A 25,862-nucleotide genomic window follows, 5' to 3' on the forward strand; every position below is an offset into this window, starting at 1 on the left:
GTTGATCCTGGCTTCTTGTTACAGCTGTTGTTCAGTCACTCAGTCGTGCCCGACTCTTTGGACACAGACTGCAGCACGTCAGGTTTCCCTGGCCATCACCACCAACTCCTGGAGCTTACCGGAACTCATGTCCATTGAGTCGGTGATGCCATCCAACCATCTTATCCTCTGTCGTCCCCTGTCCCCTTTTCCTCCTGCCTTCAGTCTTTCCCAGCATCAGGGTCTTTTCCAATGAGTCAATTCTTCACATCAGGTGGCCGAAGTATTGGAATTTCAGCTTCAGCATCAGTCCTTTCAATGAATATTCTGGACTGATTTCTTTTAGGATGGACTGGCTGGATCTCCTTGCAGTCCAAGGGACTCTCAAGAGTCTTCTCCAACACCACAGTTCAAAAGCATCAATCCTTCAGTGCTCAGCTTTCTTTATAGTCCAACTCTCACATCCATACATGACTACTGGAAAAACCATAGCTTTGACTAGACAGACCTTTGTTGGCAAAGTAATGTCTCTGCTTTTTAATATGCTGTCTAGGTTGGTCATAACTTTCCTTCCAAGGAGCAAGCATCATTTAATTTCATGGCTGCAGTCACCATCTGCATGATTTGGGAGCCCAAGAGAATAAAGTGTCTCACTGTTTTCATTGTTTCCCCATCTATTTGCCATGAAGTAAAGGGACCAGATGCCATGATCTTCTTTTTTTGAATGTTGAGTTTTAAGCCAGCTTTTTTACTCTCTTTCACTTTCGTCAAGAGGCTCTTTAGTTCTTCTTCACTTTCTGCCATAAGGGTGGTGTCATTTGCATATTTGAGGTTATTGATATTTCTCCCTGCAATCTTGATTCCAGCTTGTGCTTCATCCAGCCCTCATTTCACTTGATGATCCTGGTTAGTTAAAGCTAAATCTATCCTGAATAGGAATGACCACTTTTAGCACTGCTACTTCTCCTATTTCACTTTCTAAACATGATTATAAAAAAGAAAGAATTGAATATACTAGAATATGACAGTGGACGACATTTGCCCTGGGTATGGAAATATACAGAAATAATAGTTCAGGCTTCCAAACTAGTTTTCTATTCTATGAGAGGTAATGGGGAAAGAACGCTGGCTTTGGAGACAGGCAGGTCTGTTTTTCAAATTTCAAATTTGGATATTTTTTAGTGTGAGAATCTGGATATATTACATTATGTAACCTCATTCAGTTTTTTTTTTCTTTTCCACTCACTTTAGAAAATGAATATAACACTCAGTTTGCAGAATGTGAGAACTAAATGCATATATTCATTTAACAAATGTATACTGAAAACCTACATTTGCCAGGACCTGTCCTGAGTTCAGAGGATACAGCAGTAAGCAAAGCAGAAAAGGTGACTGACCTCATGGAGATTGCATTTGACTTAGACAAGACAACAAAAAAGAATCAAAATTGATGTTAAATTAGATTTTCATAAGTTCCATGGAGAAAAACAGCAGAGAAGGGGGATAGAAAAGTAACTTTACCCTCTTTCTGGCTGTAAGCTGCTTAAATTCTCCTGTATCACCAGCGTTTATCATGTCAGCTACATATAAGGGCTGCACACATGTGTCCTGAATGAAAGCTGTGACTGAATCTTAAGAAAGATTATCTCATGAAATCACTGTAATACTGCTTACTTGGACACTTTTACATGCTTCCAGATAGGTAATAATTATGTCAGCAAGAATGGTGCCTTCCAGTCTCCTTGTTCTTGCTGGTTTTATAAGTCTTCTACCCAGTGTTATATTTTTTCTTAGAAATCAGGATGCTTTTAATGTACCTTCTAAATGAAAATATATCCTTGATTTTTAAAAAGTAACTGCATGCATTTTTCAGAATAATATAAACAATTGGACAAATGGTTCAGTATGTCAATTTTCCTATTAAGCAGCTTTGATATTCTACAGTTTCTGGAAAACTGGCATGCATATGCTATAAATATTAAAATCGAGCTTTAGAATAATATTCTGTGTCAAGGGTCAATGTCCTTAATATGTAGTTAAATGGGGTAAAAATCACAGTATGCAGTGTCATCTCATATATAACATACAGCAGGTCTTACAGATGATTATGATTTTCTTCTTTGTGCTTTTCTACATTTTTATATCAAAGATATATTTTGTTTTATTAATTTCCTACCCCCCAATTCCTATTAAAGTATTGTAAATATAAAAGAAGTAAGAAAGTTTTATTTGTCTGATGGTTCAATAAATTGAAAAGTTTAAGGTCTGCAAATTTGGCAGACTGCAGGATTGACTATAAGATAAAAGAACTTAGAGCATTGGAAAATTAGATAATGTATATAAAAGTGCCTTCTAAATTATTGCTTGTATAATTACAAAGCTTAATTTCCATATCACTGCTATAAATTCCATGGGGACGGAACTTCCTTTAGTGCTGTATCTCCAGACCTATAGAGATTTTCTCAATCCTAGTAATGACAGCACTTTTCAGCCCAATGATATGACACACACAACCTCTACTTAAATTCAAAGGACACATGTACACCCATGGCTGATTCATGTCAATGTATGGCAAAAACCACTACAATATTGTAAAGTAATTAGCCTCCAATTAAAATAAATAAATACATTTTAAAAATTCAAAGTTAACTATCCTCTGAAGTAGTGATGCCTTTCTTCCTTCACTGCCTAGTCTTTTAAAATACTCAGACCAAATAAAAAATATCTTTGAATTATTGTAATACTTGCCTGACTTTTCAGCCTGTTCATTAAAAAAAAATTTAATGCCTTATCTATTTTTTTTAACCCCTGTCCCCAGGGATAGGACAACCCTTTGAATATCCAAAAAATATTTGTTGATTCAATTATTTTCACAACATTCACTTAGTTTTTTTTTCCAATGATGGTACATCGCTTTCTGAAATACTTTGCTTATTCCATATGAAGATGCAATTATTGATTGTTTTGAGCAATTTTTAAGCAGTATTCTCTCCTATAAACGCAGCTTGTCATAAAAACCATTGCAGTTATGTCACAATCTATTAAAGACCAAAAACAAGCCGGTTATTTTCCAATTTCAATAATCTGTGTCGTTTTAGGTTTTGTGAAAACTCCAGTTCTTTGGATTCCATCCTCCACCCCCAGGCGCCCCCCACCCCCGCATGTTATCCTATTAATAAGGTAGAAATACTGGTAATTGTCTTTGGTGCGCTTCATTCCCTAAATCATTTCATGTGTAAATTAGGTGTTTAGGAAAGCCTGTAATCCATCTACAGCCTAAGGAGCTATATTTAGTGCTCAGTTACGTTAAAACACACACACACACACACACACACACACACACACACACACAACTTGAGTGCGTGGCTAGGGAAATGCCTGGGTGTAGTTTCGTGGTGAGTGGAGCGCCGGGCCAGGTGCAAACTTTTCAGCGATGTTTTTGTGTGTCCCTGGCAAACTATCTCCACGTAAAACTCTGTCAATTGACTGTGCTACTGCAGAACGGAGTTAACTACAACGGCAGTTAAACCAGCTTTGTACAGATTTTTAAATGTTTGAGCTGACCTTTCCTGATTTATTATTTTTTAACCATAAAACCAACTCAGATTCAAGGCAGATTTGTCACTGTCTCCCAGGACCCTTCTACAGAATTATGACTTTGCATTCGAGCGCAGAACCTGAAGAAAAGCAAACGCACGGACACGTATAGACTTGGCAACAGTGACAAAGCTTTGTTAAAACGTGTCCCTCCAGTGGCGGGGCGGGATAGGGGTCTGGCCGCCAGAAGCCAGCGCGGGCGGCAGGGTGTATCGCTTTGTTTTTGCTATCACGGTGATACAGAAATAGAGCAGCGGCGGGAAGTCGTCGGGCCATACTTCTGGTGTCTGTATGTGTGAGTGTGCGTGTTTTTCCCGGCTGGCTGAGGACCGCGGTGAGGAGGAAGCAGGAGCAGTGCGGAGCCCGCCCCAAGGGAGCGGCCGCGCCTCTGCAGCAGGATTCGGGCGCCAGCGCTCCAGCCACTTCCAGAACGCTCCTGGCCGCTTCTGCCTGCCCAGCATCCCGCCGGGGTTTCCCCGCCACCCGCGCTCATTTGCATGGCACTGCCCCTCCCCCGCTGTCATTGGCCGGCGCCGCGCCCCGCCCACTGCCCCTCCACCTCTGCAAGGTTCCGTCCCCCGAGCCGCCCGGAGCTGCGGGCAGCTGGCGGACTGTTAAACCGCGGCGGCGGCGGCGGCCGGGGCGGGAGCGGGACGCGCTCTGGAGACGAGTCAGCTGCGCCCCGGGTGGGGGGAGGAGGGCGGGCAGCTACAGATCACCTCGGCAGCCCCCACCACGGCCGGACCGAAGGTGCGGCGGCGGAGGGGAGCCAGGGCACCCCAGCAGGCGAGTGGCCGGCGTCTCAGCGGCGGGCTTGAGGGGGTTGGGTCTCCTCTGCTGGGGACGGCGGCCCCGCGGGGAGGGGAGAGCGGAGAAGACCGCTGGGTGGACTTGCGGGCCAGGCGACCGACCGGCAGCCCCTTCGCCCCCCGAATCTTCTGAGCTGTTGGACTCTGGGTCCCGGCACAGGATCGCGCTCTAGGGTAGGGTCGGACCGCAGCCAAATTTAAACGGCTAAACCTAACAGCTTTGGCAGAGCTAAGGGGAGGTAAGGGGTGGAGGGAGGGGAGGGGCGGATCTAGACTTGGTCACGTGGGTGCAGGGGCGGGGCTTGGCCGTCCTCCCTTTTGTTTTGGCTGGCGCGTGCGCAGAGGCCCGAACACGTGGTCTCCCGGGTCCGCCCCTTGCTTCGGCGACCGCGCCTCGCCGAGTGCGGTTGTGGTGACGCCTGTTTTGGGGAATCTCTGAGGGCGGACCTGTTTGCATTAGATGGGATCGTTGTTTTACTTGTTTCCACTTTATCTAGGCAGATGTTGATTTGGCCTTTAGAATTACGTGGGATGGAGGGGAATCTAGAGAATTGTTGAGGAACGGTTGTTTCTAAGTTTGTGTGCTGAAGGGATTGATGCATTGCCGGAAAATTTGAGGATGTGTGGTGTTTGGTAGCAAGAAATACATGACTGTGTTCCGATTATTAAACTACTGGAAAGGAAGAGACTAGCTTTATGGGGAGGAAAGGCACTGGATGGACCTTCTTGTGGTGGTTTCTTACTCAGCAGTACTATTTGGTTCGTTCATTGCCCGCTTTCACTCTTCTCCGTGCAGATTCACTCTTTCCCCCTCGCATCAGCGGTCTGCGGGGATAGATTTTGTTTGTTTTTTTAACTGTGGAAAGCATGTTACTTAAAAAAAAATTTTGTTTTTTTATATTTGGTTGTGCTGGTCTTTCTTGCTGCGCGGGTTTTTCTGTTTAGGGTGAGCAGGTGTTAGTTACTCTCTTTACTTTTTGATAATCCAAACTTTGGTCAACTGGCGAGATTTAAGAGGATAGTTTCTTTCCTCTTTCCTTCGTCCTTCCTAACCAGTTTGCTTAACTTCATGCTGAGTTTGGGTCAGTGGGAATTTTTTTTTTTTTTTTTTTTTTTAGTACCGCAGGATGGGGCAGGTTTGTTAGCAACAAAACCTAAGATATTTACCACTACTGTAGACAAAATCGACAGTGTTTTTGACTAGGAAAAAGTGGCTCTAAAAATAATTAAACATTAGCAAAAAACCTGGTGTTCTGGACTGTGGATTGCTTGAAAAAGGCTTAGCAGTGAGTGATCGCTGCTGTTTCCAGTTCTTAACTAGCTTGTTTGGGCAAGTTACAACCTCTCCGATTCTGTTTCGTCTTCTAAATAGTTTCGTAATACTGTCCTTGCCTTAAGAGGTTGTTACGAGAATCAAATGCTTTGTGTTAGTAAAAGTGTTTATAATCTTTATCAACACTACACATACAGAAATTGACAGATAATGCGTTTTTATAACAGAAGTCCGTTTTTTTTAAAGCCAGCATCTTAGAAGAATATAAATGATGAAATAGCATATACTTGAATGTCTTTAAAATCTGTTGTAATTGTTATCATTGATTCTCCCATTTTTTCCACTTAATCAGATCAGTGTCAAGGTTTCTACCATTTCTCATAGTTTTAATCTAGATAATCATTACTTATTTTACCCAGTCCTTCTGGGTTAACTTTTTTTTCCATGAATTTTTTCTAAATCCAGGCCAGTTCTATCGCACTGATTTATTTTTTTTAAACATTTACTCTGTGTGTATGTGTTATGTACCTTTTCAAATAATAATTGCTTGTTTTTAAATCTTATTATAAAATAATTTGGAGAAAGAGAACAGGTGCAGATAATAAAAATACAAATAAATTGTATTTATATGTTCCAATAAATATTTGCGTATTTTTCCTAAAGCTAAGATTATGTGGTCTTTTAACTTTACCTCATAAACTGTTCCATGTCCTTAGTCTTTGAAAAAATTATTTTTGGCAGCTCAGTGTTATATCGTATAACTATCATATTTAAAAATTTTCCTGTTGGCAGATGTTTGGGATGTTTCTAATGTTTTGCTGAAATAAATTTCACTATAGAGACTACAGCCTTTTATGTAAAGCTTTGGGAAAAAATTTCTCCTAGATTTGTAAAAGAGGAATTATTGGTGGAAGTGTGTGTGTTTTAAGGCTCTTGTAATGTCCCCAGATTACCTTCCAGAGTATTTAATACTCATCTAGTGTATGAGCATGCCTCATATTACATCTTTATTCATCATCTGGGATTAGCAATAAAAGAACTTGCTTTCATTAGCGTAAATTTTTTTTCATGTGTCTGTGTTATATGTTTTATTTTCTTACAAGCCCCTTGTAGAAGAGGAATATATTTCATATTTGATACACTGCAGATTACATAGTGGATGCTTAATAAACACTTGCAAGTTGACAATTAATATTTATCTTTTTGATCTTCTGAAACTTTTCAGGCAATTATATCTTGGTTTTTTGTCTTAGTTTAGGAGTACTTTATGGCAATATACTCTTATTTTTTTATTCGTTACTTTGAGTACTTCTCTATTCAGGTGGGGCCTCTTGATCTGTCTGTTGTCTCCCAGTGACTTCTCATTGTGCAACTGCTGCATTATCCAGTAACTCCATCCAGTTTTGATGCCATTTATCATAATAACTTAGACTATTTTATTTCCTTAATTCATTCAACTGTCTCATGTGGAATTCGATTACAAATTTTACTTTAATTGTTCCAGATTCACTTGTAGCCTTTTCTGTGTTTAAAGGAAAAAAGCCAGTCTTTTTGTGTTTAAAAGAAAAAAGCCTAGTATCTGAAGTTACTTTGCTTCATTATTTAGATGCTCTTGACAGCCGATCTCTGAATTGCCTATAACATCTTTTACTGCCTTTAACCTGGGGCTTCCCTGGTGGCAAAGTGGCAAAGAATCTCCCTGCAGTAGAGGAGCTTGTGTTCAGTCCCTGGGTTGGGAAGATTCTCTGGAAAAGGAAATGGCAACCCACTCCAGCATCCTTGCCTGGAAAATCCCATGGACAGAGGAGCCTGGTGGGCTATAGTTGGTGGGGTCACAAAAGACTTGGACACGACTTAGCAACTAAAAACAAAATAAACCCTATCTTTAATCTACCACGTAAATCTTATTTGTTATGAGCAATTTTTACTTAATTCAGTTATTTGTCTCTCTCCCTGTTTTTTTTACATTGTCTGTACCATGTTAGTTGATAGAGGCCGAAAGCTTTCTTTCAGGTGTAGAAGATTATTGATTGGATTCTTCAGGTTACAATCAGCAATGAAGGAATGAAACTGCCTCCAACTGAAGTGACAGTCAATAGGAAATTAGCAACTAGTTTACTGACTTTAAAACATATCATCTGTTACACCTCTAGCCATAAAGTCCTTACTATTAATATGTTAAAGGACTGTAATGGAATATGGTACATTAGTGATGACCCTCAGTCATCAATACAGTCTTACTTTCAGTATGTTTGATTTAGAAAGGCAAGGAAGGTGTATTCATTTCTGAAAAGTTTTGATTTTTTTTCCTTTTTACATGTTCTGAAGAGATTTCACTGAACTGTGCTTGTTATTCTATGTGAAATAAACAAATCAGCAAGTGTTAGAAAATGATATTGTACTTGCCTGTAGACAGTCTGTAATGGAAATCTGAGGACAATTTATAGTGAAAGTTTTTAAATACTTGATAATATTTTTAGGTTTTTAGGAACACTTTTTTTTTCTTATATGAATGAGACAGTTCTCTTGCAGAATTGGGAAAAATGCATTCATTTATAATATTAAAGCTTTGTTATATTTCTAATAAACTTTTATTATTTCTGGTCCTTTAAGATCAAGAATTGTCAAGCATGTTGTTTAATTAAAAGTTTGTTTTTATTTGATAGTAGGTCATTGATCAGTGTTTAACCACCTGAAATTAATTTGAAGCTAAAATGTATATAGTGAGCAAATGTGATAGTGCTAAATTTTAACGTGAATTTCTGGATCTAAGTTGATGTACACAGAAAAAACATGATTCTTCATTTATATTCCTATGAGTCATACTTTTGTAACTGAATAGTTATAATTCTGCTTGAAGTTTGAAGTATGATCTGTTTGATGTGTTATGTGGCCACCCAAGTGGCTTTATCTTTAATTAAATTCCTTTAGTCTTCAAAGAGAATTCCTTTTTAGGCATAGTTTTCAAAGTGGAAGGAGTTCTAGCTATAAACATTATTGAATACAAAGTACTAAGCTAACTGTACCTTGGTCATGCCAATTACTGCAGTGCTTTCTGCTATAAATTGAAAATGCCCATTTGTGGCATAAAGAAATCTTGAAAATACAGCAGTGTGTTTTGTATTTGCACCTTCCAGTAATTCCTGTATTTTTCAGAAATAAAGTTATACCAATATAGAGTCTTTCTCATTACTTGTATTGACTTAATTGGTTTAATTGACTTAATTTAAATTATGAGTTACAAATTTGGAAATTTAGCTCCGTTGTATTTCAGTAATGTTTGAAAGAGCTGCTCACATTTTCCTAAAAGAAGTTATGCTTTTTTCCTACTCCTTCACTATTACCATAATGGATTGACTATATGAAACACATTAAAGTTATAAGTGTGGAAACAATTTAATGTTTATCTCTGCCTCAGAGTTCTCCCTTCTATCTGTTGGTAGTTTTTTCACTTTCTTATAACTTGAGGATGAATCTGCTTTCTTCATGCTACTTTTATTCCTAGCTTATATTGTTGCATTAAAGAGAATTAGGATTATCCAGGTTTCAGTTGAGAGAATACATTTAATATCAGGGGGTAGATATTGATATATTTTCCATGGACTTTATGGAATATACATATGCATGCTAGAATGTAAGTCATAATCAAATCTGGAGTAGTATTTTAGGGGCTGGAAAATCAGATTTGGTTTTTAATTTTTAATGTTCATTCTCAGGAGGATGGGTGGGTCTTATTTAGATTGTCTATATTTTTAGTTTCAACTCTGAAAATGGACTAGATTGGCAAACTTTTGATTTTCTTTAGCCCAAATGCCAAAACTTATTTGGTATATGTGACCTGCATATACTTAAATAGTAGTTGTAAAGACCTGGTTACTAGTGTCAGGATCAACTCAATAATTATTGATGTAATTATCTCACTATGTACATGCAGCTTTTGAGGGATGACATGATGATATTGGGCTTCCCTGGTAGCTTAGTGATAAAGAATCTACCTGCCAATGTAGAAGATCAGTCCCTAGTTGGGAAGATCCACAGGAGAGGGAAATGGCAACCCACTCCAGTATTCTTGCCTGGAAAATCCCATGGGCAGAGAAGCAAGGTGGGTTAGACTATGGGGTCACAAGAGTCAAATGTGACTAAGTGACTAAACAGCAACAAAATGATAGTATTTACTATATCTCATGATGTCCAAGGGATCAGATTGTGTTTAATTAATGATAAATTTCATAAATATGATTTATAAATCTTAAAGATTAAGTCACTAATGGAAGCATTTTGGAGACAACAGGGCAAGACTTTTTATTTGTAGTCATGTGAATATCAGAACAACTGACTTCTTCCTTAATTCACAGTGAATGTTGGATTAAATTGTAGACCCAACTTTACAGTCTCCCCAATTTTGGGGAGTAACTTGATTTTATTTATAATAAATTTAATGTAACCAGGAAGAAAAAACTGTTTTATTCTTTGTAGTTTTTAAATGCTTATAATTTAAAGAAATAAACTTTGGCATGTCTTACTGAAGTTGTCTCTGGTTGGTAGTTTTTATGATACTTCTAAGAAAATGTTTATTGAAATCTGGACTTTTTGCTGTAGGGTTATTTGCATTGTGGATTATTTGTGACAGTTTTGCTGTGGATTGGTGTGTTTTTTTGTTCACTATGCCTAAAATTTCTGGGCTGCAGATGTGCTAAGGAATGATTATTATTTATTTTAATTCGGAATGCAGGTTGAAAACTCTTGTAAAAAACATGAAAGCGAAGTTCACACCCGGCAAATATAATTGAGTTTTGGATTATCTAGAACTATTGCTTCTTCAAGAGAAAGTGTGAAGGTATTAGTCACTCAATCGTGTCCTACTCTTTGTGACCCATGGAATGTAGCCCTCAAGGCTCCTCTGTCCACGAAATTTTCCAGGCAAGAATACTGGCCTGGGTTGTCATTCTCTTCTTCAGGGCAGCTTCCCGACCCAGGGATTGAACCCTGGTCTCCTGAATTGCCAGCAGATTCTTTACTGTCTAAGCCACCAATAGTTAAAATAATTTATCTGGTTGCTTTCTTATCACCTTTCAAAGGGTGATAAGATTTCTTGCAGTCTTGCTTCTTAAATCCTGTTAGATTACTATTTTAGTTTCTGTATGTTGTGGTTAAGGAAGTTGTTTTTTTTCTCAGTTTTGCTCATTCCATATTCTTTGAAGTCTTATATATATGGACTGACTAAATTCCTTTTAGAGAAGGAACCTATTTTGCTTGAGTATCTTGGGTGTATATAAAATAAATATCAAAGATGATAGTGGTGCCAACAGTAAACAGAATACAGTATTTTAGCAACTAGAAACAAATTTCTTAGATTTAAGAAAGATCCAAATACTGTTTTTCCCACCCAATATCTGCATAATTAGGAACTGAATATTCATAAGAATATCAAGATGCTTGGAAAACTCCTTTGAGGATTTGCCTATTTCGCATTCTTTTTGTATAACCTAAGCTGCTATTATGATTTGAAACTGAAATGTTTTAGTTAATGGTTGTTTCATGTTTACTTTAGGGGTACTATATACTTTATACTGTCTAGTACAGTAATCCTTAACCACATGTGGCTATTAAGCACTTGAAATGTGGCTAGTCCATATAGACTTTGTGCTAAATGTAAAATAAACACTATATTTTGAGGTTTTAGCACACATAAAAAATATATCTCATAAGGATGTTTTTATCCTGACAGATTGAAGTCATAATATTTTGTATATAATGGGTAACAAGTTAAAAGTTCATGTTTCTTTTTATTTTTTAAAATGTGTCTGCACATTTTAAATTACATGTGTAGCTCACATCATATTTATATTGGACAACAATGCTCTATACTAGTATTTCCTAGCCTTGAGATTCTTTTCACAGTAAAGTATCTTATGAACCCCTTTCCCTGAAATTTTTGTTGTTTTTGTATTTGGCTGCGCTGGGTCTTAGTTGTGGCACACCAAATCTCTGTGGCATGCAGGATCTTTTAGTTGCAGCACATGAACTCTCAGTTGTGGCATCCAGGATTTAGTTTCCGACCAGGGATCAAGCCTGGGCCCCCTGCATTGGGAGTGCAGAAGCTTAGCCACTGGAGCACCAGGGAAGTCCCCTTGAAATTTTTAAATGATTTTATTATTTTGGATGATGTTTATTGAAGAAATATTTATTAAGGGCCTACTATGTACCCAACAATATTTTACGATAGAGCAGTGAATGAAAACATTCACATCCTGCTTTCATATGGCTTTCATTCTAGTAGGAAAAATGTATGATAAAGAATTTTTAGTGATAAAAAATTTTTAATGAACTATTATTCTAAATACTGTTGGCTATTATATATAATTTTATGTACTTTAATACAGTGCTTCATGTATTGAATGACTTATGCTGTATAATTTACTTTTGGAGTTTATCTTGCTTTGTGTTCTCTGAATTTTGTGGATCTGTGGTTTTATGTCTGACATTAATTTGGAGGAATTCTCAGTCATTATCGCTTCAAATATTTCTTTTCTCTTCACTTTCAGTGTTCCCATTACGTGTATATGTTAACACCTTTTTTAGTTGACCCACAGTTCTTGGATATTCTTGTTTATGTGTCCCCGTCCCCCAACCTCTCCCTCCCCCACCACCATCTATCCTCTTTTCATTTTGTAAGTTTCTGTTGATATATCCTCAGGCTCAGATCTTTTCTGAGCCATGTCCAGTCTACTAATGAGTCCATCAAAGGCATTCTTATTTCAGTTATGGTGGTGTTAGTCTCTAGCATTTCTTTTTTTTGGCCAGACCACATGGCAAGTGGGATCTTAGTTCCCCAACCAGGGATTGAACCTGTACTCCCTGCGTTGGGAAGTCAAAATCTTAATCCCTGGACTGCCAGGGAATTCCCACCAGCTGAACTTTCTAAGTTTTCTTTTAGGGTTCTTTCTCCTTTGTAATGTCTCTTCCTTTGTTCAGATAAATGTGAGTGAACTCCCTGGCGTGATCCTGGACTCCTTTCTCTGGCTCATGTTCTAGATAAGTTTATAATTGTTCTTTAAACACACCAAATTTATTCCTGTTTTAAAGGTTTTTATGAATTGTCTTTTTTCCTTGGAAAGCTCTTACTTGAAATCTTGGTTAGATTTTAGTCATTTCTAGTCTTAGAGCAGATGTCATCAAGAGACTTCCTTCATCTCCAAATCTAAATTAACTCCTACTGCAACAGCAGTTCAGTTCAGTCGCTCAGTCGTGTCCGACTCTTTGCGACCCCATGAATCGCAGCACGCCAGTCCTCCCTGTCCATCACCAACTCCCGGAGTTTACTCAAACTCATGTCCATCGAGTCGGTGATGCCATCCAGCCATCTCATCCTCTGTTGTCCCCTTCTCCTCCTGCCCCCAATCCCTCCCAGTATCAGAGTCTTTTCCAATGAGTCAGTTCTTTGCAATTTCCAATTCTTTTCAATTCTTTTGAGGTCTCCAAAGTATTGGAGTTTCAGCTTCAGCATCAGTCCTTCCAATAAACACCCAGGACTGATCTCCTTTAGGATGGACTGATTGGATCTCCTTGCAGTCTAAGTATAGTGATACTCTATTACTCTACTTTGATTTTTATAAAAACAATGAGACCCCTATTTACTTCTTATCTTTTTATTTTCTTATTTGTGTATTCTCTGTCTACTATTTGCTGGATAAAATGTAAGCTCTGTAAGAATAGAAACCTTACTTTTCATGCTCACTACCATCTTTCTAGTACCTAACATAGTGTCTCTTAACATGCTTCTCATTGTGTGTGTTAACTGAATAGTTTAATGTTTGATCTTAGATCAAATATACATTTAATGAAGGTGGGTTTCCCTGGTGGCTCGGTGGTAAAGAATCTGCCTGCAATGTAGGAGATGTGGATTCAGTCCCTGGGTTTGGGAAGATCACCTGGAGAAGGAAATGGCAACCCATTCCAGTATTCTTGTCTGGAAAATCCCATAGACAGAGGAGCCTGGTGGGCTACAGTCCTTGGGGTTGCAAAAGAATCTGACACGACTTAGCGATTAAACAACAAAAAAATAAAATGCAGCTTCCACCAGAAATAAACAAAACTATATTTCTGAGAAAAAATAAATTTCTTCACTTTCAGCCTTTAAAAGGTCAACTGGTTAATTTCCATGTTTTTTTGGAAATGTTTTGTTTTTAAAAGATGAAATAGGTTTTCATTTGCCAGTCACAAGCACTTCTATATAAATAACTTGTTGTGGTATGGATGGATTTATACTCAAATGAAAAACCAGGTAGTCTTACTTGTAGTTATTCTCAGTGTCTTAAATTGGCTTCCAAAATACTGGAGATACCTTTTAGATAAAATAATTTTGATCATGTGGAATACAGTTTATGGAACTAGTGAAGATATTGTGAGGTGAACTGGCAGAATTATTATTTTATGCTCTCAAATCAGTGTTCTTCATGTGCTCTGCCTCTAAACAGTTGTCTGTTATGCATAAGATCAAATAATACACGGTTGAAAATGCTTACAATTTAAAACCGTATAATAGTTGAAACCATTTTTCTCAGTTAACCTGAATGGTAAACTCAGTGACTTTTAGGAGTATGCACATCTGATCTCTGCTAATTCCTAGACATACAATCTTTTGTATATTTATGTCAAAGGCTCCTCAATTGTTATGTTTTAAATGGTTGTTAGATGTTTGTTTTATTGTTTATTTTAATTTTGAGGAAGTCCAAATTACCAGTTTTTTCTCTTATGAATGTTTCTGTGTCATAGTTTAAAAAAAAAAAAAAAACAAACTTTGCCCAACCCAATATCACAAAGATTTTCTCCCATTTTTTTCTAGACATTTTATGGCTTTAAGTTTTACATTTAGGTCTGTCCATTCTGATGTATGTGACTGTTTTTGTATAAGGGAGGAGGTATGGGTTAAAGCTCAGAATTTTGCAGATAGGTACCTTATTGTTCCAGAAGCATTTGTTTAAAAACTGTCTTTCAGCATTGAAGTGCCATTACATCTTTGTCAGAAATCAATTGACTGTATACCTGTGGGTCTACTTAACAGCTTTCTTTTTTATTTCCCCCCATTGATCTGTGTTCATTTTTGGCCAATTCATGCTTATTTTGACCAAAGTAAATAGGCATTATGAGTCCTTTAGCTTCGTTCTTGTTTTGGCTATTCTAGTTCCTTTCTGTTTCCATACAAATTTTTAAAAATGTGTTGATATTTACTTTTGGCTGCATGGGGTCTTTACTTGCTGCACATGGGCTACTCTTCATTGCTTTGCATGAGCTTGTCATCATGGTGGCTTTTCTTGTTGGATGGGCTCATGGGCTCCAGGCATGTGAACTTCAGCAGTTGCAGCACACAGGCTGAGTAGCTGTGGCTTGTGGGCTTAGTTGCTCTGCAGTATGTGGAATCTGTCCCGACCAGGACTCAAACCTGTGTCTCCTGCATTGGCAAGCAGACTCCTTACCACTGGACCATCTGGGAAATGCTCCATACAAATTTTTGAATCAGCTTATTGATATTAACAAAATTCCTGCCAAGATTTTGACTGGGATTGTGTTAAGTCTATATGTCAGTTTAAGGAGAATTAACATTGCAACAATATTGAATAATTAATCCATGAGCACAATGTGTCACGCCATTTATTTAAATCTTATTGTTCAGACGCTAGTTGTGTCTGACGTGGACCCCATGGACTGCAGCACACCAGACTTCCCTGTCCTTCACTGTCTCCCGGAGTTTGCTCAAACTCATGTCCTTTGAATCGGTGATACCATCTCATCCTCTGTCATCCTGATCTCCTCCTGCCCACAGTCTTTCTCAGCATCTGTGTCTTTTCCAACGAATTGGCTCTTCGCATCAGATGACCAAAGTATTGGAGCTTCAGCATCAGTCCTTCCAATGAATACTCAGGGTTGATTTCCTTTAGGATTGACTGGTTTGATCTCCTTGCTGTCTAAGGGATTCTCAAGAGTCTTTTCCAACACCACAATAAGAAAGCATCGATTCTTCAGTGCTCGGTGTTCTTTATTTTCCAGCTCTCACATCCATACATGACTACTAGAAAAACCGTAGCTTTGACTATATGCACCTTTGTCAGCAAAGTGATGTCTCTCCTTTTTAATACGCTGTCTAGGTTTATCATAGCTTCTCTTCCAAGGAGCAAACGTCTTAATTTCATGGCTGCAGTCACCATCTGCAGTGATTTTGGAGCCCAAAAAAATAAAGTCTGTCCCTGTTTCCATTGTTTCCCCATCTTATTTGCCATGAAGTGATGGGACTGGATGCTGTGATCTTAGTTTTTTGAGTTTTAGGCCAGCTTTTTACTCTCCTCTTTCACCCTCATCAAGAGGTTCTTTATTTCTTCTTCACTTTCTGCCATTAGAGTGGTGTCATCTGCATATCTGAGGCTATTGATATTTCTCCTGGCAGTCTTCATTCCAGCTTGTGATTCATCCAGCCCAGCATTTGACATGATTTACTCTGAAGTGGTGGTGGTTTTTTCTAGTGTGTAGATCCTGCACATTTTTTGTTAGATTGACACCTCAGTATTTCATATTTTTAAACTATTGAACTTAATACTGTTTTAAAATTTTCTATTTCTGTTTTTTTTTTTTTTCCATTTCCAATATTTAGAAATAAAAGTGATTTTTGTGTGTTGACTTTTTTATCTGCTACCTTAGTAAGCACATTAGATCTAGGAGCTTTTTTATAGATTCTTTTAGGACTTTCCAGGTGGCTCAGTGGTAAAGAATCTGCCTGCAATGTAGGAGACAGAGGTTCAATCCCTGGGTCAAGAAGATTCCCTGGAGAAGGAAATGGCTACCCACTCCAGTACTCTTGCTTGGGAAATCCCATGAACAGAGGAGCCTGGTGGGGCTATGGTTCATAGAGTTACAAAGAGTCAGACACAACTGAGTGATCATGTGTGTGTGGAATTTTCTATGTAGAAAATCATGTCATCAGTGAGTAGACACAGTTTTACTTTCCAGATATACGTGACTCTTGTTTCTTCTTCTGTCCCACTGATTAGGACCTCCAATGTGATGATGAATAGGAGTAATGAGAACAGACACTTTGCCTCATTCCCAGTCTTAACAATGAAAATATTCAGTCTTTCATCATAACCATGAAGTTGTCGCTAGGCTTTTGTGTAATGTTCCTTATCAGGTTAAGCAATTTCCCTCTTTTTCCTGGTTTGCTGAGTTTTTTTCCTGATTATGAACAGACACTAGATTTTGTCAAATGCTTTTTATTTTTTTTCTTTAGTCTTTTGATATGGTGGATTTCAATGATTAATTTTATTTTAAAAATGATAACTGAAATAGACGTTGCTACTACATAAGTTCTGGAATACCTTTAAAAATTATGACTGTTTATTCAGCCAACAAATATCTGACAATTATTGTGTACCAGACATTGTTTTAAGTGCTGCAGATTAGAACATTGAACAAAACTGAGTTCTGCCCTTGAATTATATTATTTCCTAGAATGTAATAGATGTCAGGTTCTGATATTAGTGTTCTGAGGCTCAATATAACAGTGTAGGGGAATGGAGAATCATGAAATGAGGTGCTAGGGCTATTTTAAACAATTAGTTAAGGTAGGGCTCTCTGAGGAGGTGACTTTAGAGCAGAAACATGAATGAAGTGAGGGAGCCAGCCATCTTATATGTGGAAAATTGTTCCATACTGAGAGAATTGCAAATATGAAGTCTCTGAAGCAAGGACTTGTTTGGTGTGTTTCAAGAATAGCACAGAGGCCAGTGTTTATGGAATGTAGCAACCTGTGGAGAAAGTTACTAGGAGGCGAAGTAGTCGGGGACTTGATAGTGAAGAACTTTGTAGGCTGTGATAAGAACAAGTTTGGATTTTAAGTATAAGCAACCACTTTTTTTTTAACCAACTATTTATTGAGTATCTGCTATATCTCAGATACTTTTGCATGTTGAAGACAGAGTAGTTAACAAAATAGTAAAAAGTTCAAGCAGTTGAAATGTTAGTAATAAGTGTAGTTGCTTATGTCATATGCAGGTAGTTAGAAGTGATAGAGTTTAGAATGCTCAGTAAACATTATTATGCATAATGATTATATGTTTAATTAAAAAGTTGGAATAAATGGACTTGTGTCTTACACTAAAACTACATGAACATAGTTTAACCTTTTTTTAATTATAGGAGACATAGCTATTTTTGTGAAGTTCTCTTGGTTGCAAAGTAGAGAGACTTTCAGGCTAGGGTTTTGTTTTTTGTTTTTGTTCTATAAGGATTCACTTGAGACTGGAATACAGAAAAACTTAATGGAAATACTAGAACAGGAACTGTGATATGGCTAGACCTTCCAGAGTCCAAAATCCCCAAGTCTTTAAACCCAAGTGCATTAATTATGTTTTGCTATGTAGCACACCAAAGAGATGGAGCCAAAACAAAAACAACACCTAGTTGTGGATGTGAATGGTGATGGAAGCAAGGTCTGATGCTGTAAAGAGCAATATTGCGTAGGAACCTAGAATGTAAGGTCCATGAATCAAGGCAAATTGGAAGTGCTCAAACAAGAGATGGCAAGAGAACATCGACATTTTAGGAATCAGTGAACTAAATGGGCTGGAATGGGTGAATTTAACTCCGATGACCATTATATCTACCACTGTGGGCAAGAATCCCTTAGAAGAAATGGAGTAGCCATCATAGACAACAAAAGGGTCCAAAATGCAGTACTTGGATGCAGTATCAAAAACGACAGTATGATCTCTGTTCGTTTCCAAGGCAAACCATTTAATATCATGGTAATCCAAGTCTATGCCCCAACTGAAGTAGCTGAAGTTGAACAGTTCTATGGAGACCTACTGATGGTCTAGAACTAACACCCAAAAATGATGTCCTTTTCATTATAGGGGACTGGAATGCAAAAGTAGGAAATCAAGAAACACCTGGAGTAATGGGCAAATTTGGCCTTGGAGTACAGAATGAAATGGGGCAAAGAGTTTTGCCAGAAGAATGCACTGGTCATAGCAAGCACCCTCTTCCAACAACACAAGAGAAGACTCTACACATGGACATCACCAGATGGCCAACACCGAAATCAGATTGATTATATTCTTTGCAGCCAGAGATGGAGAAGCTCTATACAGTCAGCAAAAACAAGACCAGGAACTGACTATGGCTTAGATCATGAACTCCTTATTGCCAAATTCAGACTTAAGTTGAAGAAAGTAGGGAAAACCACTAGACCATTCAGGTATGACCTAAATCAAATTGCTAATGATTATACAGTGAAAGTTAGAAATAGATTTAAGGGACTAGATCTGATAGACAGAGTGCCTGATGAACTATGGACAGAGGTTTGTGACATTATACAGGAAATAGGGAGCAAGACCATCCCCAAGAAAAAGAAATGGAAAAAAGCAAAATGGCTGTCTGAGGAGGCTTTACAAATAGTTGTGAAAAGAAGAGAAGCCAAAAGCACAGGAGAAAAGGAAAGATACAGCCATTTGAATGCAGAGTTCCAAAGAATAGCAAGGGGAGATAAGAAAACCTTCCTCAGAGATCAGTGCAAAGAAATAGAGGAAAACAGTAGAATGGGAAAGACTAGAGCTCTCTTCAAGAAAATTAGAGATAGCAAGGGAACATTTCATGCACAGATGGGCTCAATAAAGGACAGAAATGGTATGGACCTAACAGAAGCAGAAGATATTAAGAAGAGGTGGCAAGAATACACAGAAGAACTGTACAGAAAAGATCTTCATGACCCAGATAGTCACAATGGTGTGATCACTCACCTAGAGCCAGACATGGAAAGTGAAGTCAAGTGGGCCTTAGGAAGCCTCACTATGAACAAAGCTAGTGGAGGTGATGGAACTCCAGTTGAGCTATTTCAAATCCTAAAAGATGATGCTGTGAAAGTGTTGCACTCAATATGCCAACAAATTTGGAACACTCAGCAGTGGCCACAGGACTGGAAAAGGTCTGTTTTCACTCTAATCCCGAAGAAAGGCAATGCCAAAGAATGCTCAAACTACTGCACAATTGCACTCATCTCACACGCTAGCGAAGTAATGTTCAAAATTCTCCAAGCCAGGCTTCAGCAATTCGTGAAATGTGAACTTCCGGATGTTCAAGCTGAATTTAGAAAAGGCAAAGGAACCAGAGATCAAATTGCCAACATCCGCTGGATCATCGAAAAAGCAAGAGAGTTCCAGGAAAGCATCTATTTCTGCTTTATTGACTATGCCAAAGCCTTTGACTGTGTGGGTCACAATAAACTGTGGAAAATTCTGAAAGCAATGGGAATACCAGACCACCTGACCTGCCTCTTGAGAAATCGCAGGTCAGGAAGCAACAGTTAGAACTGGTCGTGGAACAACAGAATGGTTCCAAATAGGAAAAGAAGTACATCAAGGCTGTATTTTGTCACCGTGCTTACTTAACTTATATGCAGAGTACATCATGAGAAATGCCAGGCTGGATGAAGCACAAGCTGGAATCAGAATTGCCCGGAGAAGTATCAATAACATGCAGATGATACCACCATTATGGCAGAAAGTGAAGAACTAAAGAGCCTCTTAATGAAAGTGAAAGAGGAGTGTGAAAAAGTTGACTTAAAGCTCAGCATTCAGAAGACTAAGATCATGGCATCCAGTCCCATCACTTCATGGCATATAGATGGAGAAACAGTGAAAACACTGGCTGACTTTATTTTTTTGGGCTCCAAAATCACTGCAGATGGTGACTGCAGCCATGAAATTAAAAGATGCTCACTCCTAAAAAAAAAAAAAAAAAAAAAAGATGCTCACTCCTTGGAAGGAAAGTTACGACCAACCTAGACAGCATATTAAAAAGCAGACATTACTTTGCCAACAAAGGTCCATCTAGTTAAGGCTATGGTTTTTCCAGTTGTCATGTATGGCTGTGAGAGTTGGACTATAAAGAAAGCTGAGTGCCAAAGAGTTGATGCTTTTGAACTGTGGTTGTGGAGAGTCCCTTGGACTGCATGGAGATCTAACCAGTCCATCCTAAAGGAAATCAATCCTGAATATTCATTGGAAGGACTGATGCTGGAGCTGAAACTCCAATACTTTGGCCACCTGATGTGAAGAACTGACTCATTTGAAAAGACCCTGATGCTGGGAAAGACTAAAGGCAGGAGGAGAAGGGGACGACAGAGGATGAGATGGTTGGATGGTATCACCGACTCAATGGACATGAGTTTGAGTAACCTCCGGGAGTGGTGATGGACAGGGAGGCCTGGCATGCTGCAGTCCGTGGGGTTGCAAAGAGTTGGACATGATTGAGCAACTGAACTGAACTAACGTAGCGTGTAGCACATTAATCCATAATTTTATGGTTGAAAACATTTATTTCACAGTTTCTGTGGGTCAAGAATCTAGGCACGGCTTCGCTGAGTGCCTCTGGCTCAAGGTGTTGCACAAGGCTGCAGTCAAGGTGTTCGAGCTCCAGGCCCCCGCAGGCTGGAGTGAGGAAGGACCTGCTTCTCAGGTCACTGGCATGACAGTTGTCAGGCTTCAGGTCACTGCCGTCTATTGGCTGAAGTCAGTATTCTTTGCCATAAGAGTCTTCCCAGGTCACAGTGTGGCAGTTAGTGTTCTTTAGTGCATGAGGGGATGACAAGACGGAAGCCACGGTCTCTTTGTAACCTAATTTTAAGAGTGGCATCCCATTATCTCTTTTGCATTCTATTTGCTAGAAAAAAATGTCACTAAATCCAGTCCACACTCAAGAAGAAAGGATTACACAAAGACATGAATACCAGGAAACTGGGATTATTAAGATCATTTTAGAAGCTGCCTATCACGCCAAGTAAGCCGTAGAGATCTTACCAGAGTTTTTTGTGTGTATGCTTTATTCTAGTTCTCTACCATAAATGTTTTTTAGCCACTCTCAATGTCTACATTTCTTTTTCTCTTTTTTCTATCAACTCTAGTTCTTATCTAGATATCTGTGTATCATTTTCTGCTCAGTTTTTAGTTTTCCTTTATCTCTAGTTTATCCAGGGCATAAGAAATCCACTGCTTTTCGTTATTTCACCCATGTCCCTCCTGCCCACCACTTTGATTACATACTTGGCACCCTTTTCAAATTTCTAAAGGAGAGAATGTGGGTAAGGAGGGGATAGAGTATAGTATCTTTTGAGTATAACTACCTCAGAGAGAACTGTGATTAAGGCAGTTTCCCTCAGAGAGCAATGTAATTATCTAAACACTATTGTTGATATCTATAAATTAGAAGTTATGGTCATTGCATTAAGTGACATGTTAAATCTTGAAAAAAAATTTCCCAGTGCTAAGTTATGGTCATTGCATTAAGTGACAGATTGAGTCTTGAAAAAAAATTTCCCAGTGCTAGCTTTTTTAATATTTTTCTGTTTTTCATAAAAGTGCAAAATATGTTTTTAAAAAGAAAACCCAATATTCTGGTTATTTTTTTCCTATTTGTTTTGCATTTGGAAAAATTGAAAATCTTTTATAAATAGGACTTATCATTTTTGAGACATATACAAGTATATAAATTTTGAGACAGAATTATACAGAAATCTGTTTTTTGAGACATTGAACAGCAAAATATAAAAAGCAAATATTTTTATCACACAGAATTAGCAACCATTAACATTTGTTCATTTTTCACTTAATCTCTTTCCCCTAAGTAAGAAAATATTATAGTTAAAATTCAGCTTATCTTAAAACAGCACTCTTAGTTCTGTTTCATGCAACTTACCTGACTACTGTTACAGTTTTGGTGGGTATTTTTCTGGTCCCTCTTTTGTTCTTGTAAACACATAAACACACACGTCTATATATACATAAATATGGTATGGTTTTGTGTTTGTATTTTATTTATATCATACCATAGTATGGGCTTCCCTCATAGCTCAGTCGATAAAGAATCTGCCTGCAATGCAGGAGACTTGGGTTCAACCCCTGGGTCGGGAAGATCCCCCTGGAGAAGGAAATGGCAACCACTCCAGTGTTCTTGTCTGAGGAATCTCATGGACAGAGGAGCCTGTGGGCTACAGTCCATTGGATTGCAAAGACTTGGACATGACTGAACGATTAAACCATCACCACTGCACCATTTTTTTTAAAACTTATTTTGTTTTTGAGGTTTGTCCATATTGATACGTATAGATCTAGGTCATTCATTTTTTAACCACTATCTAGCATTCCTTCCTGTTTTAATGTCCATTCTCTTATTGTTAGATATGTAGGTTACTTTGAAAGAGTGGTTTTCTCATACAAACTCTGATCTCTTGTGCACCTTTCCACATTATTGTCAAATTAGCATCAAATTAGGGTTCAGATAGATGTAAGAAGTCTTATTTACCCACATTCCCATGGTAAGTGATATTTTCAGACTTAAAACTCTCTTTTCAATTTGATTAGAAAACTCATCTCTTGCTTTATTAATCTACATTTGCTTTATTACTGGTAAGATTGAGTATATGTTTAATGACCATTTGGATGTCATCATCTCTGAAGTATCTGACTTGTAACTTTTGCTCATTTCTAGGAGTTCTTTATGTATTCTGGATACTAATCCTTTGTTGATATATGTTGCAGATATCTTCTCCTAGTCTGTCACTTTTAACCCTGTGTATAGATTTTTATTCTAATTTCATAGACATTTTGTGCCTTTTTTTCCCTTTTGATAATTCTTGTTAGTCTTTGCAGAGAATATGATTTTGGTTTTGTGTTTTTAAACAAGAATGAAGGATCTAGAGTTACAGCTAAGTCCAGGGACTTAGCTTATGTGAATTTGGCTATTTAAATGGCTACTAACTGTCATGTGTTTTGAGACAGAAATTATAGTGTTATAGTTACAAAGTATCTTCAAATATGTGTGATTGTTAATTATATAAAATGTTTTCACTAACTCTTTAATCTTCATAATTTTTAATAGTACTAAATTACCTTTTTTATGTCAGAATATGTAATTTTATACTTTTTCCTTTGATAAAATAATATGGAATTTGTTTAATTATGGGAATATCATCTGTTATATTCCCCACTATGTTTTCAGGCAGGAGTAAGAGCTTCTGTAATGATAATTGATGAATATCCATTTGTGAAAAGAAAATAATGATTGCAGACTTTTTTTAGAAAAAAAATTTTCATATCGCTGATTAGGCTCGTTTTCACTACCACATTATTTTATGCACCTGTGAAATAATATACCTTTTTTTTTTTTTGGCTGTGCCACGAGGCTTGCAGGATCTTAATTCCCTGAGCAGAGATTGAACCCAGGCCCTGGCAGTGACAACACCAAGTTCTAGCCACTGGACCACCAGGGAATTTCCAATTATATACTTTTTTATTTGTAGTTCAGTTCTATGTTTTAGTTATTAATACTGTTCAAATTATGAAGTTTAAATTGAGAAATGAAAATTTTGAGCAGTTATATTTTATAAAAATTATATTTTTGTTTGGAAATGTGGAATCAATTCACATTTTCAAGTATGAATCCCAGGATGGATTTTTTTTTTTCTTTTGACTATCACTAATCATTGTAAAAAAAATGAAATCTTGAGGTATAATTGCATTCACAAATATTTGTCTCTTATGTACTAGGTACAATACATCTTTCATTGGAGTTTTGGGTAGTAGGACTATAGTCAGAGTGAAGAATAATCCTTATTATTCCTTATGAACTAGCAAAGAGCGGAGATAATGTTAGGAGTTGGCAAATTAAGAAAGAGTTTGGTTCCATTCACTTTTTAACCAGAGACATTGAAAGTGTTGCCCTTGGTAATAGTATAAGCAGAAAACTTTTTTCTTGATATTTGATCTTTTATTTTTACATTGTTTTAGGTTTCCAGTAATTATCTGCAGGATTCGCCATGACCCCGGCTCTGAGGGAGGCAGCAACAAAGGGTATCTGCTTTTCATCTTTATCAAGTACCATGGAATCGGACAAGATGCTATGCGTGGAAAGTCCAAGAACTGTAGATGAAAAGCTAAAAGGAGACACTTTCTCTCAGATGCTGGGATTTCCAACTCCTGAACCTACTCTTAACACTAATTTTGTGAATTTAAAACATTTTGGCTCCCCTCAGTCTTCAAAACATTACCAGACAGTTCTTTTAATGAGTTCTAACACTACGTTAAATAAATACAATGAGAATTATAAACAAAAGAAATTAGGGGAACCCAACTGCAATAAGCTGAAAAACATACTGTGTAATGGTGGCAATATTCAGCTCAGTAAAATCTGTCATTCTCGTTCTGAGGAGTTCATCAAAAAGGAACCTCTGTCAGATACCACAAGTCCATGTGTGACAGATGTACAAATTATTTTGGATTCAAATGTAACCAAAGACACTAATGTAGATAAAGTACAACTGAAAAACTGTAAATGGTACCAAAAGAATGCACTTTTGGATAAAGTTAGTGGTGGTGAGATTAAAAAGGGTTTATTGCACCGTGCTCAAAACAAAATTGGACCTGACCCCTCATATGTGCCTATTAGTTCCTCAGCTGCTGAAAAGGAGGAGGAAGTGAATGCTCGCTTACTTCAGTGTGTAAGTAAACAGAAAATTTTACTTAGCCAGGCTAGAAGAACTCAGAAACATTTGCAGATGCTCCTGGCAAAGCATGTTGTTAAACACTATGGTCAACAGATGAAATTTTCTATGAAACATCAGTTCCCCAAAGTAAAGGTTTTTCATGAACCTACCACAATTTTGGATAACAGTTTACCTAAATGCACTGAAATTAAGCCAGACATCAACATATTGACTGCAGAGACTAAATTGTGGAATGACACAAAAAATGGCTTTGCACAGTGTACGGCTGCAGAAATCCGAAGATTTGCACTGTCTGCTACAGGGCTGTTGTCTCATGTTGAAGAGGGTCTGGATTCTGATGCAACTGATAGCAGCTCTGATGACGATTTGGATGAATATACCGTTAGAAAAAATGTGTCAGTGTAAGTGCAAAGTTATTATTAGACTTTTTACTGTTCTGTGTATAGCAGCAACTTTTTCTTGATTTCAAGATATGTTAAAAGGAAAGCAGTTTTCTAAAATCTTAATGCCATAATCTCTTAAGTTATAAAACTTTGGTAAACTTTAAAAATGTTTCATTTGTTAAAAATGACTGTGTGAATATATACATACTATTTAAAAATAAGTTACCTAATTGCTCTATCTAGGAAAAACCCACATAGGAATAATGAAAAATAAT

General features: G+C 37.7%; 1 protein-coding gene across 5 annotated transcripts in view; it reads left to right on the forward strand.

Moving 5' to 3' along the window:
• Window positions 1-4,205: 4,205 nt before the first annotated feature.
• Window positions 4,206-25,862, forward strand: part of KANSL1L (KAT8 regulatory NSL complex subunit 1 like) — a 123,656-nt gene continuing 101,999 nt past the window's right edge. For 2 of the 5 annotated variants that reach the window (XM_043445997.1, XM_043445998.1), the window contains exons 1-2: window positions 20,898-21,483; window positions 24,489-25,605. In XM_043445997.1, coding sequence (XP_043301932.1) covers window positions 24,518-25,605 — 1,088 coding nt within the window. In that variant the 5' untranslated portion in view covers window positions 20,898-21,483; window positions 24,489-24,517. Of the gene's footprint in view, window positions 4,327-4,379; window positions 4,560-20,897; window positions 21,484-24,488; window positions 25,606-25,862 lie in introns of those variants that run through there. The other 3 variants (XM_043445996.1, XM_043445995.1, XM_043445994.1) reach the window with 3 other exon arrangements.

Source organism: Cervus canadensis, chromosome 24 (assembly GCF_019320065.1).
Source record: "Cervus canadensis isolate Bull #8, Minnesota chromosome 24, ASM1932006v1, whole genome shotgun sequence".
Taxonomy (NCBI): Eukaryota; Metazoa; Chordata; class Mammalia; order Artiodactyla; family Cervidae; genus Cervus; species Cervus canadensis.